Raw genomic sequence first — 19,828 nt, 5'->3', positions numbered from 1 at the left:
CTTATCTATTTTATTTTGTGTGAGAACTTCTTAGGACGTGGTGCAACCAAAAGTTGAGTCACACACTCGCGGTGCAATCGAATAGGTGTGGAGGTCAGAAGACCACATGAGCCTTTCCAAACGAATAGGCATGGAGGTCAGCAGACCACTTGGCCCTTTCCAAACGAACAGGAGTGGAGGTCGGAAAGACGACACGACCCTCTCAAAACAAATTGGCATGGAGGTCGGAAATACCACATGGCCCTCTCCAAATGAATTAGCGTGGAGGTCACAAAGACCACACGACCATCTCCCAACGAACTGGCCTGGAGGTCGGAAAGACCACACTGCCCTCTCTAAACGAATGGGTGTGGAGGTTGGAAAGACCACTCGGCCCTCTCCAAACGAATGGGCGTGGAGGTCGGAAAGATTACATGTCCCTTTCCAAATGAATTGGTGTGGAGGTCACAAAGACCACACGACCCACTCCAAATGAACAAGTGTGGAGGTCGAAAAGACCACATGACCCTCTCCAAACGAACGTGCGTGGAGGTTGGAAAGACCACACGACCCTCTCCAGAGATCGCCATTGAACGGGCGTGGAGGTCAGAACACCACACGACCCTCTCCAACGAGTGGGTTACCTTCGAAAACGAGTCACCATGCTCTACAACTGCCTCAAGCGGGTTATCTTTGGGAACGAGCCACCATACTTTACAACCGCCTCGAGCAGGTTACCTTTGAGAACGAGCCACCAGGTTCAACAACCACCTCGAGCGGGTTACCTTTGGGAACGGGCTGACGAGTTCAGCAACTACCTAAGATGGATTCAGGGAGTCGACAGGCTCTCTGATCACTTAAGAGCGGGTTACTACCAGTGAACACCAACAACAAAACAAGAACACAACAACAATTTACAAGGGACAGAAAATCTAATACTGCCAACAAAAACAAAAATGATCACAAAAATACAAACCAAAGACCAATAAACAAAAACGGTCACTCTTCGCCGACAATAAACAATCTCTCAAGCAAACATTCACACAAACAAACAAACTCAAAATCGAGCTTCGCGCTCACACCTAATGTGGTCGAGTACATCTCCCGCCTATCTCTCCAAGCTGAGCCCTTCATCTCTTAGCACGAAACAAACAAAAAACTAAGGACCAAACAACAAACCAGGGTTCGAAAGGGAAACCAATGACCAATTTTCTAAATTTATTTTGCAAATTATTAACTTGAAGATTCTCAACGCCTCCTAAGGCTTCATAGCTACCAAAATTGCTTTTTTTTTGCAGGTTACCTCCATCAATGTTGACTTGAAGATTTCCAAGACAACCAAAAGGTTGAGCCACCAAACGTTGAGCCTCATTCACGGTGCAACCAACTGTTAGCTAACCAAAAGGAAGTGAAGACACCCACACGCACTAACTAGCATGGATCCTCGGCAGGGTAGGGGAAACAAAAGCAAGCAGGTGCCCACGAGCCAGCGGGATAAAAGGTAGGTATAGAGAATGAAAAGTATTTAATTTCCCATGTGCCAGCACAAAGAAAATTAGCGAGATAATTAGAAGGGATATTTGAGCCTCCACAATTTTAGCTAAGAGATAAAATCAAGAATGGACTCAGACTCCTAAGAAGGAGATGACTCAGACTCCTAATAAGAGATAGACTTAGACTCCTAAAAGGAAAAAGGCTTTATAAGGTAAATTGAACTCTATCACTCCAAGGAAATAACCTCTATAAATAGCCTACAAGAGGTAACAAAAACTTAACTTGATTCACTTCTTCTTTACATACATTTACTCTCATATTGCTACATTGACTTTGACATCGGAGACTCCACATGACAACCATTGTTGCTCCTTCATTTGTTGAAGGTAATCCGTGTGGTTGGTGGTATGAAACAGGTCCTTAACACCTCCAGATAGTGATAAGACTAACTGAATTATGCATGAATATAGAGTCAAGGATCCATCTCCAAGCAAAAGGTGCTCAAATGGCATCAGTGTACGTATAAGTTTTTCATCCTTTCATTTTATCACTGGAAAACTATTTTCTTAAGCAGCTTTGTAATTCTTTTTCCAAACCCATTGTACTGTGTTTTAAGATTCTTTTATTATTCTTATACTGACCATTAGCACTAAATCTTATACCGCGTTTTGCAGGATTCATAAGAAACAACCTATTAAATCCACCAAAACTCAAACTATAATTAGGGTTCCTAACGTGGTAATTGATTTAACTTCTCTGCAAGACAATGATGAGGGGGATCATGAGCATATAGATCAGATGAATTCAAGTTTGGAAGGTTCCGTGTATGATATTTCCCACAAATCATTTTGAATCAGAGGCTCATGATTTCTCACATTTTCTCAACAACCAAACAGAAATTACCAAATCAGAACTTAGTTTATCTAACCTCAGAGAGCTACAAATTTCTTTAAGCGATGGAAGTTACAAATTTCTTCAAGGGGTTTCAAGGGGCTGGGAGCATGGGGGTGGGGGCATATGTTCAGAAGAGACTATTTTTCACGAGAGAGAGAGAGAGAGAGAGAGAGAGAGAGAGAGAGAGAGGAGGAGGTCGACGGGGGTGGGGGAGGAGGAGAGAGAAGAGAAGAAAAGAGAGAGAGATCTTGAGCATACAATACTTAGGAGAACACAAAAGTTGTAATCTGTTGCATGTGGGTCTTTTCTCAATATTACTGAAAGTCATACGTGGCAGCTGCTTATTTGCTGGTGTAAAAGAACATGTTACACCTGACCGGTCCCAAGCGTCTCCCCTCTTATATATACCATTTTCATATGTCATTTTCAAATGTAGTTCTAATGAATAATGCTAGATAAATAATTCTATTTGAAAATATTTACACCAGACACCATCTACGTGACATAATTTAATTTAAAAGATACATTTTAAAATTTGAATCTCAGGAATCAAATTATGTCATGTGGATGGTATGAGAGTATAAAAGCCTTCAAACATCACTACTTATACTAGATACAGTCCTAAAGTGCCTAATTACATATTAACTCTTCCCCTCAAAATCCCTTATAACAAAAGTATTAAATAAAATTAACACCCTCCAAAGATTTTTGAATAACTTTATTCCAAAACCTCTATACTACACACTATTCACGTGATATAATTTAATTTAAAAAATAAATTTTAAAATTTGAATGTTTTATCTTTTATCTTTTTACAAGTTTTTTTTTTTAATTCAAATTTTAAATTTAAAAAATTTTACCATTTTAAGTAGCTGCCACTCAATACGTATAAAGTTGGGCGTACATATAGTGCTACTCTTTTAGAAAATTTAAAATTTCATATACTTGTGTTGCTGCTAAAGTTTCCAATTTAGCCTCAGGTTTTTTGAACATAGCTAAAAAAATTTTGGGTTAACTGTAAAATCAGTTCATAAGTTTTTAGCTTTTTGCAATTCGAAACCGTAGTTTTCAATTTTTTCAAAATTGATATCTAAACTTTAAGCAACTAGCAAATTAGCAATTAGATATCCCTATCAATTTTTGGTTAAAAATAAAAAACTAGTGGGATGGTACATATTAGTTTTTAATTGGTTGACATGTGACATCAATATCCATGTCAGCCAATCGAAGGTTGACATGTGGCATACGATCGAATGCCACGTGTCAATCCTGTCGTTTAGTTTTTAATGATAAATTAACAAATATATCTAATTGCGAGTTTATTGAAGTTCAGGTATCGATTTTGTAAAAATTGAAAATCAAGACTTCAAATTGCAAAATCGTGAAAATTCAAGTATTGATTTTGAAATTAATTCCGAAGATTTCTTAAAAACCAAGAGTGAGCCCTAAGAATTTTCTACAATCTAACAAATATATATATATTTTTTAAAAAAACTTATGAAGTAAAACATTTTCTGTTCTTCCTTGCCTGTTGACTCTTGGGTCATCTTAATTTTTTTTTCCTTATTTTCTTGTGTGGTTTTCTTCATTTTCTCTTAAATTCCATTCAACTTTTTTCTTTACTTTTATTTGTTTTCCCTCTTATCCACATCCAAAACTTAGAATATACCAAGTTTTGGGTTTTCTATTCGTAATCTCTCATTATCACTGACGTGCACCAAACATCTCTAAATTGATCAATATATCGATAACATTTTGTATCTCAGCAGGAATTAGACGAAATGGAAATTGGAAAAATTTCTCTCCATTGTATTTATTATTTAATTATTTTCTACTCATTCTATTCATTTCAATTCGTTCCTTCCCACTTTGTTCATTTTATTCCTCAATGAACTCCCAAATGAAATATTAGGGTCTAAGGCTTTCTAGAATGTTGCTGAGTAAGGCTGAACAAAACGGAGTCAGAGTCCTTTTTTTTTAAAAAAAATTTTCAATCAGAGTCGGAGTCGGAATAGGAGGTGTCACTTGACCGACATTGACTCCAACTTTATGCTCCGACTCTGACTCTGACTTTGCCCTCCAACTCCGATTCCGACTCTAAATCCGACTCCAATATCATATATATATATTATAAAAATATGTATTTATCTATATATTTATAATATATACTAGTATATATAGCTATATAACTAGGACTTATTTAGTTAAATTCAATAATATACTAGTATGAACTAATTATTATAAAATAATATATTTATACTATAATATAAAGACTAATGATAGTTTAGTATATCTAAACATCATAGTATTATTACCATGCATAATCAAGTATAGAAATAAATTAGACGTTGGTATTTAAATAAGTATAGTATAATAAATTAATAACATATATACTAATTTACTAAAGTATAATAACATGTAATACTAATATATAATAACATGTAATTAGATACTAAAACTAACTTGTAACACTATAGTATGACATGTAATTAGACATTATAGTATAAATCTAGTATAAAATAAGTTAGATATTAGTATATAAGTAAATTAGGAGTGAATAATTTAGTTTTAGTTTCAAATTTTTTGGAAAATTTGAAATTTGAAAGACCACAAAAATTCATTTTTTAAAATGGGTTAATTATGAAGCTAAAAAAAATCCAAAACTGAAAGTCCAAATCCGACTCAGAGTCAGATTGGAGCCTATACAAGTCGGAATCAGAATTCGGATTTGAACTCTGACAAAATCGGAGTCAGATTCAGGAGAATCTGACTCCGACTAAGTCGGTGCTCACCCCTAGTTTAGAGGCACCATAGTTATATCTTATTTCATGCTTATTTATGGTTTAAAGGCTTAAAATTAAAATGCTAAACACACTATCTTTCACATCATTGACAAATATATCTAACTTAAATTTTAATTTTGATTTATGATACATCTATTTGTAAAGAAAAATTATATTTATCATTCTTTTAATCACCACCCCCTGCATAGCATTCAATGACAAGATGATAAGTAATGAATGATAAATAATCTTTCAATCATTTAATGCCACATTAGAAGATAATAGAATAATGATAACAAAAAAGATAGCATATAGGACTTCTGGATTGAAGTATGATACATCAATTTGTAAAGCCTATGCAGCAAAACTTATTGGTTCTCTAACTCTTCATTGACTTAAAAAAAAAATCTCCATTCAATGAAAATGTTCTATTGTATTGATGGATAAGATTTGCATTATTATAGTTATTTTGGCAACAGGTTCTTTACGATCCGTTCGCATTCTTAGTTCATGCACGAATTCAAGATTTACTAGTAGTAGAACGTAAATAATAGTTCTATAAAAACCGATGGTCTATGGAATTTATTAAAGAAACCGAAGTTACAAGTTTCCTCTTTAATATACCACTCAATTATCTAATAACTAAAGATTAAAAAAAAAAACTAGTATCTAATTGTAAAATTATCATTTTTTTTCAAAATTTAAGCTGATGAGAAGATGTAAATTTAATTATTTATAGTCATACATATATATATATTATATATTTTATGTCGATTAATCTCTCCAAGGCAAAGCCCTTCGGACCCACTCCTATAGAGTAAACTTCGATCCCGTACACCGCACCCTCGAAAATTTTCTTATACAAAATTAGTTAAATCGCTAACTTTTCACCAGGAAGATGTGGCCTTAAAAGATTGTTTGCACCCATGAAGTATTGAATCTTGGACCTTGAATAAAGTGATACCCCAAAACCAAGTCCTTCATCACTTGGGCCAACCTTCTGGAATTTGTATTATAGTTTTAACACTAATAACTATGCAAGTGGTCAAAATTCAGACATTCTGAGTTCGATTTCATATTCCTACCTCGATGTGATTTTGCCATCAATTTTTTTTTTTTTTTCTTTTCTAAATACCATGCCTGGATAAAAGAGACTGATGGCTGAGTTATCCTGGACCTGGAGAAAAACAAACAATTGTGCGGAATGGGGTTAACTCATGTTTTGCCCCAGCGCGCCACAACCCCAAAAAAAAAAAAGCACGCTGCTACCGTGGTAGCCTTCAAATTTGAAAGAACGCCAACCAATCTCTCTGACAAAATAAAAATTGGAAACCACAAAATGACACATCCAACAAAGTGAATCATTACATCCACAGAATCCAGCTTTGTACATGATGCTCGCTACCCTATGCTTCCGCTGATGAATACGAACTAAGATGAAGAAAGAGCTAAAATGAGATAACATCAAAATTCTTAATACTTACATTTAAATATCAAATAGTGTCCACATTAACAATCTCTTCTTCGAGCCCATCCACATCCACGTTCTCATTATCACCCTTATACTGCAAAACAAAGCCAAATCAAACTGCTCATACCACGTGACCAATAAAAAAAATAGAATAAAGTAGAAGATACACAAGAGGTGTGCATGGGGAAAGTACATTCTAGGCTTTAATTTAATTCTAGGCAAAAAGGACAAACCAGTGAATAACTATTCTGGCGGATTGGAGGAGGCGGGGGAAGTGGAAATGGCACACCCATGATCTCATTGGCGGGTCCTTTCTCAATTCCTGTAGTGGCAGTTTCAACCACTCCAGTTCTGTCCTCCAATTCAATTTCAACTTCATCTTCTACATGAGCAGCCATGCTGGTTGGTGGTACTACAGGTGTTGACTCCAAACCCTTCATCTACATAGTTAATTATACTAAGGATTAGGATGAAAATATAATAATGAGGGTGCATTAACACACAAAACTAGCACAGAGCATTAGCCCCAAAATATGGGCTGGAAGAAGAGAAACATTCGTGAACACTTTTCCTAGGTTACAACAATATTGAGATCAGACTTCTATTTATTTGTTTGTTTTTTTATTTTTTGCTCCACAGGAAGGGGGGATGGTGGCATCACCCCACCACGACATGAGCATGAGGGTTCTAGAACAAAGCATGGAGTGAGTATAATGAGCGTACCACTTATACACCAGCTGCAGTGGTTCACTGCAATTAGAATTAGAGTCCTGCTAGGGTGCCGCCCAGCAGTGACCGCCGGGCGTGCCCCCTAGGCAAAATCCCTTCTCAATTTTTTTCATTTTTCTTATCCATATTTTTTTAATATTTTTAAACATTTTAAAAAAATATAAAAAAAATGGCCAATACACTAATAGTCACTTCCTTAATCAATAAGTAAAAGAAAAAAAATGTAAAAAAGAAATTAAATGCATGAGCGGTCAAAATTAGGGGGCAAAATGGGACAGCATAGTAGCATTATTCTTAGAATTATAATAGAAGGTACCTGCTGTCAAGATGTGGTGTAAAATTAGTTTTACACCCTCTAATGAAAACTTGACACGTGTCCTATTTTCTAACAAGGCTTGAGATACACTGGATTATTTTTTATAACCTATTTAAAATGAAAAAAGAAATCTACTACCCCCCAGCATCACGCTTTATGTTTTGATTTAATCTAATTGTATTTTTAAATTATTTTTTATCTTTTAAGTGGATTGATTCTGTATGAGTTTGCTTATTTGATTCTCCAATAAAAAGCCGATGTGTCAACTTTTTATTGGAGGGTGTAAAAGACCTGATTTACACCCAATCTTGATTGAAGTTAAATTCCCTATGACACTGCTAAAAATAAAATATTCAGCCATTGAGCTAGGTTACCATGTATTCACCAGCTGAAGTCATTGAGAAGTGCTACAATCACAAAAATATTCAACAAAAGTAAACCCACAAATTGACGTGATTTCATATTATACATTATATATACTTTACAATAAAAATAGTTTAACAATATAACGTACCACATCAAGCCATGTCAATTTTTGGTTTATTTTTGTAGGATCTCTTTGTAATTAAAGCATTTCCCTTTTAGCAATAAGGATAAATGGAGCACCCAATGGAAGGCCAAGGTATTTCATTGGTAGTTGAGATATCTTGCATCCCAAAATGGAAATCATATACTCCACATTACGAACATCCCCCACCGACACTACTTCTGATTTGACCAAGTTCACTTTCAACCCTTATACAGCTTCAAAGCATAAAAGAAGAACCCTCAAGGCTCGGATTTCATTATGTCGAGCCCCACAAAAAATTAGAGTGTCATCGGCGAAGAATAGATGGGACAAGATGAGAGTGCCAGTAGTGGCTTCCCCCACGGAGAATCCAGATATGAAACCACCCTCCACAATGCCCGATATCATCTTGCTAAATGCTTCCATCACAAAAACAAAAAGTAACAGAGACAGAGGGGTCACATTGTCTCAAGCCTCCTGAGCTTTTAAAAAAGCCTTTTGGTGAGCCATTCACTAAAGCCAAGAAGCAGGCCGTAGAAATACAATGATAGATCCAAGTACACCATTTCACACCAAAACCACATCTCTCGAGCATGTAAAGCAAGAATATCCAATTGACATGATCATAAGCTTTATGTCCAGCTTGCACAATAGCCTCGGCTCTCCCAACTTGAGTCTACTATCCAAATATTCATAAGCAATAAACGTCAAGTCGAGAATTTGCCTACCTTTGACAAAGCATTTTGAGGCTATGATATTAACTTATCCAACACCTTGCTCAATCTATTTGCCAAAACTTTGGAGAGAATCTTGTACACCCCACCCACCAAGCTAATGGGACGATAATCACTAACCTTTACAACTCCTGATTTTTTTGGAATGAGCGCGATAAAAGTTGCATTAAGGCTTTTTTCAAACCTCCCGCTTTCATGAAATTCATGAAGGAACCCCATTACGTCTTCTTCGAGCACTTCCCAACATGTTTGGAAAAAAGCCATAGAGAATCTATCCGAGCCTGGAACTTTGATACCTGCCAAGCTTTTCAAAACTCCCCTGACCTCTGTCTCTTCAAATGGTCGTCAAGCTATTCAACTTCTTGCGAGCAAAGGATGTCGAAAGTAAGCCCATCTAATCTTGGTCTCCAGGAGAATTGTTACGAGTACATTCTCATAATATTTTACAACATGATTAGAGATCTCATCTTGGTTTGAGGAAGCCACCCCATCAATCATCAGTGCCTCTATGACATTGTTTCTTCTATGTGAATTAGCTAATCGGTGGAAAAACTTGGTGCATTTATCCCCTTCCTTCAACCATAGTGCTCTCGACTTTTGTCTCCAAAATATTTCTTCCAATAGAGAGACCCTTTCAATATCCATTGTCACTTAGATTTTGCGAGCCCTCTCCTCTTCAGATAGTTCTCTCTCCTCTTCCACTCCCTCCAAACCTTCGAGTTCCTCGAAAAGAGTATTTGTTTTGGCCTCCCACATCACCAAACACGTGGTCGTTCCATACCTTCAAATCTTTCTTCAAGGACTTCAATTTGTGTGCCAAGACATAACTAAGTTTTCCATAGAAGTGATAAGAAGACCACCACTGTCTTACTTTGTCAAGAAATCCTGCTGACTTCAACCATATATTCTCAAACTTGAAGTACCTTGGGCCTCCACGAAGACCTCCACAATCAAGGAGAATACGAAAGTGATCTGAACACAACCTGTGGAGTCGTTTTTGAATGAGATCTGGATAGCGTGCTTCCCTTTCGGGTGATACTAGATATCTATCAATCCTTGACCAAGAGGATTTCTCGGTCGGTTGCTAGACCAAGTGAAAGAGCCACCTACAAGAGGAATATCCAGTAAATCGTGTTCAAAAATAAAAGTAGAGAAATCCAACATAGTTGGGTTCAATCTAGAGCCACCCGATCTTTCACTCGAGAAGCGAGTGACGTTGAAATCACCACCAATACACTAAGGTAAGTCCCATATGTTACTTAGTCCTGACAACTCATCTCATAATAAACTTCAAGTACGATCTATATTTGGGCCATAAACTCCAGCAAAAGCCCACCGAAAAGTGTCTACAACATTCTTAAAGGAACAAGCCACCATAAAATCCCCTAAACATTCCTCCATCATTTTCACCACCCTTTTATCCCACATCACTAAGATACCACCCGAGGCCCCTTGGGATGGTAGGTAATGCCACCCCACAAACTCCTTATAATGCAAAAGGGAATAAATTCTAATTTTGTTTTGTTTCTTGCAAACATACAATGTCCACTCTCCATTTACATAGCATGTTTCTAACTTTGAGGTGCTTTCTCTTCTCATTCAGCCCCCTTACATTCTATGAAACAATTTTTAGTTTCATAAAAAAACCTCCATTGCCCTTCCCTTCGGTCTTCTACGGTTAGAGCTCCTCTCGCTTACTCCAACATTGACTGTCCAATCAAGCCTTTTTAATTCTCTAGCTTTCTTCTTAAAAGAATTGAGCTCCCGAGACTGTCTAGCCTCAATTGTTGCCAGGAGAGCTATGAATTGGTCCTCAGTCTTCACACAAGATTCCCACACGACTTTGAATCTCCTTTGCCTTGTGTAATACCCGATCTGAGGCCTAAATGTTGCTACTGTTGCTTGGGTGGATAGAAACCAGTGGAGCAAGTTCTTCCCAGTGAGCAACTGCATTGACCAAAGGACTTGCTTGTGCCTCCCCCAACTGGTCTGAGTCATGATGTACCATTTTCAAATACTCTCCCTGGCCCTCAGCCGAGTCAACCACTACCAAAGCATGGCCTGGAATTTCTTCCTCCCCCATAATACACTCCTTCGATTTCCCTGATCGGCACTGTCTGTGAAGAGATCAGGGTGTTCCCGTCGATTCCTACGTGTCGGACGGACATTTCTGCTTTAGAACCAAGCTCCGTAGCTATTGTTCTTATCGTCGGCGCTGGCGCCACCAACACGGCAGCCTGGATGTCAACCGCTGGTTCGCCTCCCTCGGTCGACCTTGTCTGTGATGTCCCCCACCTGAGTGACGTCGTCTCCGACAATGTTGTTGCAGCTCCAGATGTCAACCCAATTTCAAAGATCGGGTGACTTGGAATTTTGACCCGCCATTGCTGGGCCGGATGGCCTATTGTGTCCATCTTCATTTTCCCTTTCTCGGCCCACGTAGCCCTCCTTTCTTCTGTGCCCAACTTATTTTCTTGAGCCCCCTGGACCTAGCATAATGGGCTTGCTTCCCTATCTCGAGCCCAAGCCCATATCCTGATTTATTTTGTGGATTAAAACATTGATTCGCTCCCTCAGTTCAAATAGTTCATCTCTGATACTAATATTAGAAACTTTCTCTGCACCTCGCCCCTTGAACAGAGAGCCTCCATCCTTTCCTGCGTTACTGTCACTTGGCTTTCGGCACAACAGCCAACTTCTCTCTCCTCTTCTTCTTAACGTTACCTTCTATCTCCTTCAAAATACCCATACTACCCTTCATTCCCTGGTTTGGAAGCCCTACACTTATCATCTCCTCTATTTTCCTGGCAACTCCTCTAATGGCTGGTGTGGCACAAGTGATTGCTTCGGCGTATGATTTGTGGGCAACTCCACCACTTGGAGCTTTTGTGCATAGTTGTTGTTCAAGAGTAACAAACCCCCTCTGATCCTTCTCACCAAATTTTTCCCACACTACCATACATCGCACGAAGCTCCATTGTCATCTTCCTCCAACCTTTACCATCCCCTTCTTCAGGTATAATGATGAGGCTTCTCCTTCCTCCGCCTCTGTACTGCACTATGGTCAGATATCGACCATAGTTGTTAGAGGTCAGACCAAAATTGACAAACCTTTGTTCTATGTAAGCACTGCTGCCTGGACTAGATGTTTTGATGAATTCCTTATTACCTTCCGAACGAGAGCATTCATCCAAAGTCTGCACAACCCAATTCATTGTTCGAGTATCGATTAGTCACCTTCCTTCCTCTCTCTATGATGCGCAATGCTTGACTTCCTACAAATGAAACCTCGAATGTCTTTGTCTCAATCAGGACTACCTTCGAGCATTCCATCCTTACAATAATACGCCTCTCTATTATTGACCAGGAAATGCTAGTGAATCACCAGCCATAGAACAATCGATGTAGCTTAGGATATGAGTATAAGTGTATGGAGAGAAAAATCCTAGAGGTAAATGGTCAAAATCTTCTGGAACATTTGTCACTGTTGGGAAGAATTGGTTTCAAGAGATCTGAACACAAAGCCATGACAATACATGGTGCAAATTCATTCCTATGGAAGAGTATTTGGAAGACAAAGGCGCCCCTAAAGGCAAAATTTTTTGTATGGACAGCTTCTTTGGGGAAGATCCTCACTCTAAACAATCTAAGGAAATGTCGCATCATAGTCTTGGATTGGTTTTGTATGTGTAAAAAGAGTGGAGAGTCGGTTGACCATCTACTACTACATTATGAGATTGCCAGGACATTTGGAATGAAGCTTTTGCTCGGGTGGGATTAGCTTGGGTGATGCCGAGACGGGTAGTAGACCTCCTTGCTTCTTAGAAAGCCATCTAGGGTAACTCTCAGATTGTCTCTATTTGGAAAATGGTTCCAATATGTTTATGGTGGAATATTTGGAGGGAGAGGAACGAAAGAAGTTTTGAAGATCAAGCGCGGTCAACGTAGGAGCTTAGAAGTCTATTTTTCAATACTTTAATCCATTGATCGATTGTAATTGATTTTCATGGCTTGTCATTTCATGAATTCCTTGTATCTCTAAATTAAGCACGCATAGGCGTTGCTCTTGTATATGTCCCGTATACTTCGGTTTTTGCCTATTCTTTTGATCAATAAAATCTTGTTTACCAATCAAAAAAAAGTAATAAGGATAAAACCCCAAAGGGTTGGCCTAAGTGGTGAAGGCCTTGCTCTAGGGGTATCACTCCCTTCAAAGGCCAAAGTTTAACACCTCATGGGTGCAAACAATTATTTGGGGCCACACCTCCTGGTGAAAAGCCAGTGATTTAACCAGTTTCGTGTAGGGAAATTTTCAAGGGTGCGGTGCACGGAACCGGGGTTTACTCTGCAGGAGTGGGTTCAAAGGGCCCTACCTTGGAGAGGTTCCCCGACATAAAAATAAAAAAAAAAAGTAATAAGGAGAAAATTTGCAAAGACTAATCAAACTTGGCATTCACACCTGTGCAATATCTAGAGGTAAAAGTGTGAAACTTAAAACTGCACATCAGCATGCATTGCTGGTGGCTTCACTAAAGACTTTTCCATCTTATGTAAATTAACTAATTAATGTTCCCATTAAAGTTCCCAATCAAAGATGAAAAAGGTGTACCTTATATGCAGTGTGGATGCTAGCAGGAACAGTTTTTCCTCGTTTATGCTTGCCTTCATTTGCAAGGCTATTAGCACTGTCATTTCCATTGTTCATTGCCTTAATTTCATTACCTTCATTTAATTGAACAGGTTGCAGATTCCACCTAGAAAGCTTCTTGGATTTGATTGTTTTCTCCAGATGTCCTACTTTTGTTAAATCAGCTGGATCACCAGAAACATGTCAGCCTCAATACAAAAAGTATAAATATGATACACCTATGCCAATAAATGGTACAAAATCAGTAATAACCATTCAAAGCTTGTCAAGAAAAGAAAAAAGAAAACACATACTCGCAGACAACAAAAAATAAAACATCTAAAATAAACTTCTCCAAAACAGAGTAACACAATAAAAACAAACAAATATGACACAAATGGACAACCCAACCACCATTTTATATGAGAACTCCATATACAAAGTGTTGTTAAGTAGTTTCCCCACAAATCTTTTACTACATTGTTTCCCTATGTTTAGGGAAGTAGGCACTAGTACAAGTTGAAAACTGCATCATGAAATGTACATGCTAACTCTACAACATAACAAAGGATTAACAAAAAGGTAAACACCAACTGAACTAATGAGCTTCAGCACACCAGGTTAATGATCTTTAGAAAGACAAGCAGTACCACAGGTAGGGTGTATATCCAAGTCTAAGTTGGAAACAAGGCCATTTCAACAAGAAACAAAATCTTCTTCTCCCATTCAACGAGGAAGCATGTCAAACATATAATGAAATCTTCTCATATGTTGCAAATTCAATGATGAATTATTGAACAAATCTGGCATTTACAACCAGTTCCTAAACAAGTGTCATTCCTCTAAGACTTGGAGAGAGAGAGAGAGAGTGTGTGTGTTTCATTCACTTTCCATCTTTGTCATCACATACATTGTTCATGAAACTTTCAAGAGCACTAAAGTAACCTGGACTTTCCATATAAATCACGGCATGCTTCTATCCGTTATTGGCTTCTGGAAAGTACTAGTTGAATCATCGTTTACCATTTTGACCAAATAGCAAGAACACTTGGCAATATTTAGTAAGAAAAACATAATCCGGGTACAGAGAAAAATGAATGATGTAAATTCTAATTACTCCACAAACTCTATGCATGAAAGAAGTGTTAATTAAAATACACCTTGTTTTGGTCCTTTAGAAGGATCTCGATTAACACAAAGCCCTTTCTTGCCGGAAGAAGCATCATTCTGCAGCTCATTGTGTGGAGTGGTTACAGGAAAACCACCAGTTTCTCCATCACTCACAATATTTATGGAATCCTCTTCATTGGCAACATTTTTAGTAATATCTGAACCAAGCTGATCTCCCAACTTCTGAAGTCGCACTTGTGATCTATAATTTCAAAAAAATAAACTAAATTGCAGAAATATAAAAATCCAATGCTTCAGATTAGAGAATAAGACCAAAGTTTGAATGCTTTAATGCGCAGAAAGAACCATAGAAATAGCATAAAGTATTTGCCTCTTCAGTTCATCTTGTATACGTGAATGACGATTCTGTGCCTTCACAAACTTCTTCATTCTTGAGGTGATCCTGGATATCCAATTAACCCCCACAGACACAAAAAAATAAATAAATATATAAAAGGGAAGCTAGAGAGGGATCATGAATTTGCAAGGAAATCAGTAATTCCATCTGAAACTACCTTTTACATTCCTCTTTCTCTTTGTATAATTGAACCTCAAGCTCTTGAATTCTAGAAGTCAAACTATCCGCTTCTTGGACCCTCTCTTCCAAAAAGACCTTTAGACAGCATGCATCAGATGTCAAATACAAAATCTCTATTGAATTAGATAAAAAAAAACTAACACCCACAGAAATGAACATATCTTCCTAAGAGAGAAAAAAGAGGTGCATGTGTGTGAACATGCACTCATAGGGGGGGTTTCTTGTCACAACCCAAGCCTGCTGAACTGGAAGGAAACCTAATCATCCTTCCAATCTAAAACATAATACCTGTAAATATAGGTTCCCATCACTGTATGTTTAGAAGGCCGTTGATATAATCATGGCCCTCCATCACAATTAACTGAACTATGAACAGCTTAGGAACATCATCTATTGCAATAGATTATGAACCAAATTTGTGACAAAATTAACTGCCAATAAGCAGAAATGATATAACAAATAATCAACATGAGGGGTAACATTTTCACACAGTAAATACAAACATTTATATATGTTTTCTGTGTCTGTGTGCATGCTCATGTGCACGTCAGTGTAGTTGACTAATAATTTTTTTGATCAATATGTAGTGAACCAATAATTAACCGCCAAAAGGATGAATCTGACCCCTAGTTGAAGTTTCCGATGCTCAAGCACGTTAATATCCAACTGCATTTTCTCTAACTGCACATAATTCCCACAAATCAGAAAATAACATTTTTAGATGAGTAAGAAGATTCTAAGCAAATTCAGGTTGAAGTATAAGACCAAATTTTAAACCTGCTCGTCAAGAACATCCCTGGGATTGGCGGACACAGTTTTTCCTTCTTTAACCTGATCTTCAGTTCCCTCAGAGATTCTCAAACTCCCAGAAAAATCACCTTGGCCATCAAAGTGTTGTTTCTTCCTACGTTTTCTGGAACAAATAGTTTTAACACATACATGTGGATTAATATGAAGATGAAAGGAGAGAAAAAGAAAAAATCTGTAGAATTTTAGTAAGAATCAGTAGAATGGTTCAAAGCAAGAGATGATTGCATTATCCTTTTGTTGGTGGTAAAATAATAGAGGACACCATCTTAAACAAACTCATATATGTGTTTTAAGGAGTTCATGATTACTTACCTTGTTCGTTCAAGTGACATGGAAGAGCTATACTCTGCAAATACAATTTCCACCGCAGTAAGTTTTACCAGATAATTATTAATTAAAAAAAAGTTTCACACGTTGAAAGTAAAAGGCAAAACTACAACTATCTATGTTAATAGATTAATAGTAATTATAGCATTTCCATAAAAAAATAATAATAAATAACATAAACTGAAGAGCAAAATACCAATAATCTCTCACATGTAGGCAACGAAAATATATACTACAATTTAGAAAACAAAGAAAGTGAGGAGTTTAAAGGATATTATGTCTGACCACGAAGTTTTTGTCGGCCTCTTGTATCTCTCACTGGTGAAAACCTTTGTGGTGGAGAGTGCCTTCTACCGAGCTTATTCCTCAAGTCACTACCATGGTTGTCCCGCCTAGCTGCAAGAAGAAAGCAAAGAATTTCCAGTACAGAACCATGTCAATATCTATTAATCTCTAAGGAAAAAGATGTAGAAGACTCTAAATCAATAATGAGGCTAAGCTTACCATTACATGGAACAACAAGAGAAACATAATAAGGAACATTACTAGTGCCTTTGTGCCAGTCTCAAAAGGGCCATGTAATGAATAGACGTAATAAAACCCATTTTGAGCTTATAATATTGAGAAAACCTTTGTATATCATGGTGGAATTGAACAAAATAGAACTGATATCCCCATCTTCTGGTTGAGCAATAAGATATAAGCAGATAATGAGGCTAAGGTTACCATCACAAGGAACGGCATGAGAAACACAATAATGAACAGTATTAGTGCCTCCTAGCCAGTCCCCAAAGGGCCATAGAAATCCATGTCGAGCAATAAGACAAAATCCAATGAGAAGATACATCACTGGGATAACCTTCACACATCAAAGTAGCATCCCATAAAGACAAGTTGGCATCCCTGTCATCGTGACAATTAGGATATATAAACAAAATCTGAAGGGTACAGATTTCTTTGCCCTGCCATATGATGATACGATAATAATTTATCGAAGAGAAATAGAATTTAATATTATCTCCAATTAAACTGCATTTTGATGGACCAGAGAAATCCCGTCGCGAAATCATTCAAGCAGAAGTAACAAATGAACCAAAACAATAAGCTTCTCGAATAACTAACTGCAGAAGTTGCTTCAACAAGCATTTCCCTTTGTAGTTAACATGGAAGAAAATATAGGCTGGTTCTATGAGAAATACTTTGATGATTTGTGGGTGCATTATAACCATGATAAAGCTCCCCATGTAAATACCACAGTCGTCGTTGAGATAAAACAACCACCCAACCGACCAGCACAATCCGGTCTGAAGAAGAAAGCCACTAATCTTGTCAGTTGCTGTAAACTTTCCATATTTAATGAAACACCCCACTGCTATTATTACAACATTTCCCTAAATAAGACATTTTGATAGATTCTTGTCACATGGTGCCATGCAGCATGACGTAAGCCCTCTTGCTCTGGCTTATACAGAGTTAATTGATAAACATAACTGTCACCATACAAGTATGCCGAGCCATAAATTTTGCACAGGAAAGCAAAAATTATATGGTTATGGAATTCAAGCCAACTTTCTATAGACCAATGCCTGTATCTATACTCGTACACACATTATATCTTCTTTTTTTTTATTGAACATTTATGAAAACATCATATAATGTGTACGAGTATAGATACAGGCATAGGTCTATATAAAATTGGCTCGAAGTTCATAATATGATTTTACATATGATTACCTAATATGATTGCAAGTACATGATGAATGGAAAAGAATGGAAAGATAGCGAAAATGGATTGTGGAATAGTTGCTTATGAACCTCAAAACAGCATATCAAAAGTACTTGCACTCATTACGTAATCATATTATGTAAAAAGGCAACGGGATGCTAATATCCTTTAATGCGCTGCACCATAAAAAGCGAAATACAAACATAACCGCACTTATCCCCCTCCCCCTCTCCCTCTCGAAGTGTCAGGTAAAACATACACAAATAAATTAAAAAAACTGATGCGTAACGATAATACGATACTAGAGATGCAATGCAGTCGCAAATTCCAGAAGCATTGATACCAATCAAAAACCAAAAAATTAAAAATCAATCAATTTAACAAACAAATCGGAGTAATTAATCACAACAATGAAGAAAAGGAAGATTTACCAGTATAGGAGCCGGAGACTCCCCGGAGCTCCGAGTTGCCGTGCGCAAACGAGCAACTATGGCGAGAGCAGCGGCCCTTCTGATACAACACGCACAGCTTCGTCTTGAATAATTTCCTCTCAACCATGTTGATATATATATTTTATATTTCGAACTCGGAGAATCCCTTAGCGAGACGGGGGAATATGAAACCAATGATAGTTTTCCTAATTAATAAAAATCATTGGCGCTGACAATAGAATAATATGGATAAGAGAATTCCTGCAAGAGAAAGTAGCCCTACACTGTAAGTTTTGGGGTTCAAAGAAATCAAGAACGAAGGAAGGACAAGGTTGGATGCTGAAGCCAAACGTACCTCCAGATATTCGTTGATGAAAAAGTATCAAGCCCGAGCTCAGTCTTCGATTTACGCCTTTTTGGGCACAACCCAACCCAACCCTCACCCATTTTCCTTCTTTTAAAGAGGGACTCCGAAATACCGCAAACATGAATTTTAAGGATAGGTTTGTAACCTCAACTTATTTCAATTTATTATTATAATTTTTTTAAATTTTAATATAAAATATAATAAATAATTTAATTTTTTTAAATCTTAAAATAATATTAATATTTAAAAATAATATTTTAACAATATTTTATCATCTCAACTCAACTCAAACGTAACCTAAATTACCATTTTATCTGTTATAAAAATAAAATAAAAATATCATTTTATCGTATATTAGTAGCACTCTAAATGAACTAGTAACTAGTATATTCGAAAGTATGTTCGGTATTCGTCTGATTAAACTCGAGTTGAGCTCGACTCATGGAAAAAAAAAACTTGCCCGTGAAAGTAAATAAATAATACATACCTAACAAAACTCGACTCAACTCTGCTAAAGCTTGTTTATGTCAGAATCGACTCGTTAGCTCAACTCGATTAAAGCTCGTTCATATATAGAAAAATATACACATATACCTATGTATATACACATATAATATATGTATTAGCTAATAATATAGGCATAACACTTTTATAATTAAATATATAATATATAACTTAATTATTTATGTCTATATATTGAATATACTTCATAACTATATTTTATAATTTATACAATAATTAGTCGATAATATTTAATAATTTCATATACTAGTATGTGGAAACTATATATGAAATATATATATGCTATCATATTATATGTATGTATTAATAATTTTTGTATGCATATAATATATTGTTACTATGGATAAATATCAACTAGTTAGATATTAATTATTTATAAAATTTTAAAATATTATAATTCAA

General features: G+C 36.8%; 1 protein-coding gene across 3 annotated transcripts; it reads right to left on the bottom strand.

Annotated features, from left to right (window-relative positions):
• Nucleotides 1-6,442: 6,442 nt before the first annotated feature.
• On the bottom strand, nt 6,443-19,001 carry LOC108984399 (zinc finger CCCH domain-containing protein 40-like). 3 transcript variants are annotated; one of them, XM_035694839.1, is made up of 13 exons: nt 18,893-18,988; nt 18,538-18,798; nt 17,580-17,684; nt 16,666-16,776; nt 16,366-16,399; nt 16,021-16,156; nt 15,868-15,924; nt 15,221-15,318; nt 15,037-15,108; nt 14,696-14,907; nt 13,518-13,720; nt 6,855-7,061; nt 6,443-6,715 (listed from the first exon to the last, which is right to left on the bottom strand). In XM_035694839.1, exons 2-13 carry the CDS (start codon nt 18,662-18,664, stop codon nt 6,644-6,646), a joined length of 1,434 nt encoding a protein of 477 aa, XP_035550732.1. In that variant the 5' UTR covers nt 18,665-18,798; nt 18,893-18,988; the 3' UTR covers nt 6,443-6,643. The 3 variants fall into 3 exon arrangements, with proteins under 3 accessions (XP_035550732.1, XP_018811885.1, XP_018811886.1); XM_018956340.2 differs by lacking the exon at nt 17,580-17,684 and having other exon boundaries at nt 18,893-19,001; XM_018956341.2 differs by lacking the exons at nt 17,580-17,684; nt 18,893-18,988 and adding an exon at nt 17,107-17,283 and having other exon boundaries at nt 18,538-18,559.
• Between the last annotated feature and the right edge of the window lie 827 nt (nt 19,002-19,828).

Source organism: Juglans regia, chromosome 10 (assembly GCF_001411555.2).
Source record: "Juglans regia cultivar Chandler chromosome 10, Walnut 2.0, whole genome shotgun sequence".
Lineage (NCBI taxonomy): Eukaryota > Viridiplantae > Streptophyta > Magnoliopsida > Fagales > Juglandaceae > Juglans > Juglans regia.
The sequence above is the reverse complement of the archived record's forward strand: the minus strand, read 5'-3'. Positions and strand labels throughout refer to the sequence as shown.

Bases quoted from the DNA above. Each gene is read 5' to 3' on its own strand.
- LOC108984399 (XM_035694839.1), bottom strand. From the start codon at position 18,664: ATGGTTGAGAGGAAATTATTCAAGACGAAGCTGTGCGTGTTGTATCAG. The intron at 16,157-16,365 runs GTAAGTAATCAT...TATTTGTTCCAG, and splicing joins ATGTCACTTGAACGAACAAG to AAAACGTAGGAAGAAACAAC. The intron at 13,721-14,695 runs GTGTATTTTAAT...CTGGTGATCCAG, and splicing joins TTCTAAAGGACCAAAACAAG to CTGATTTAACAAAAGTAGGA.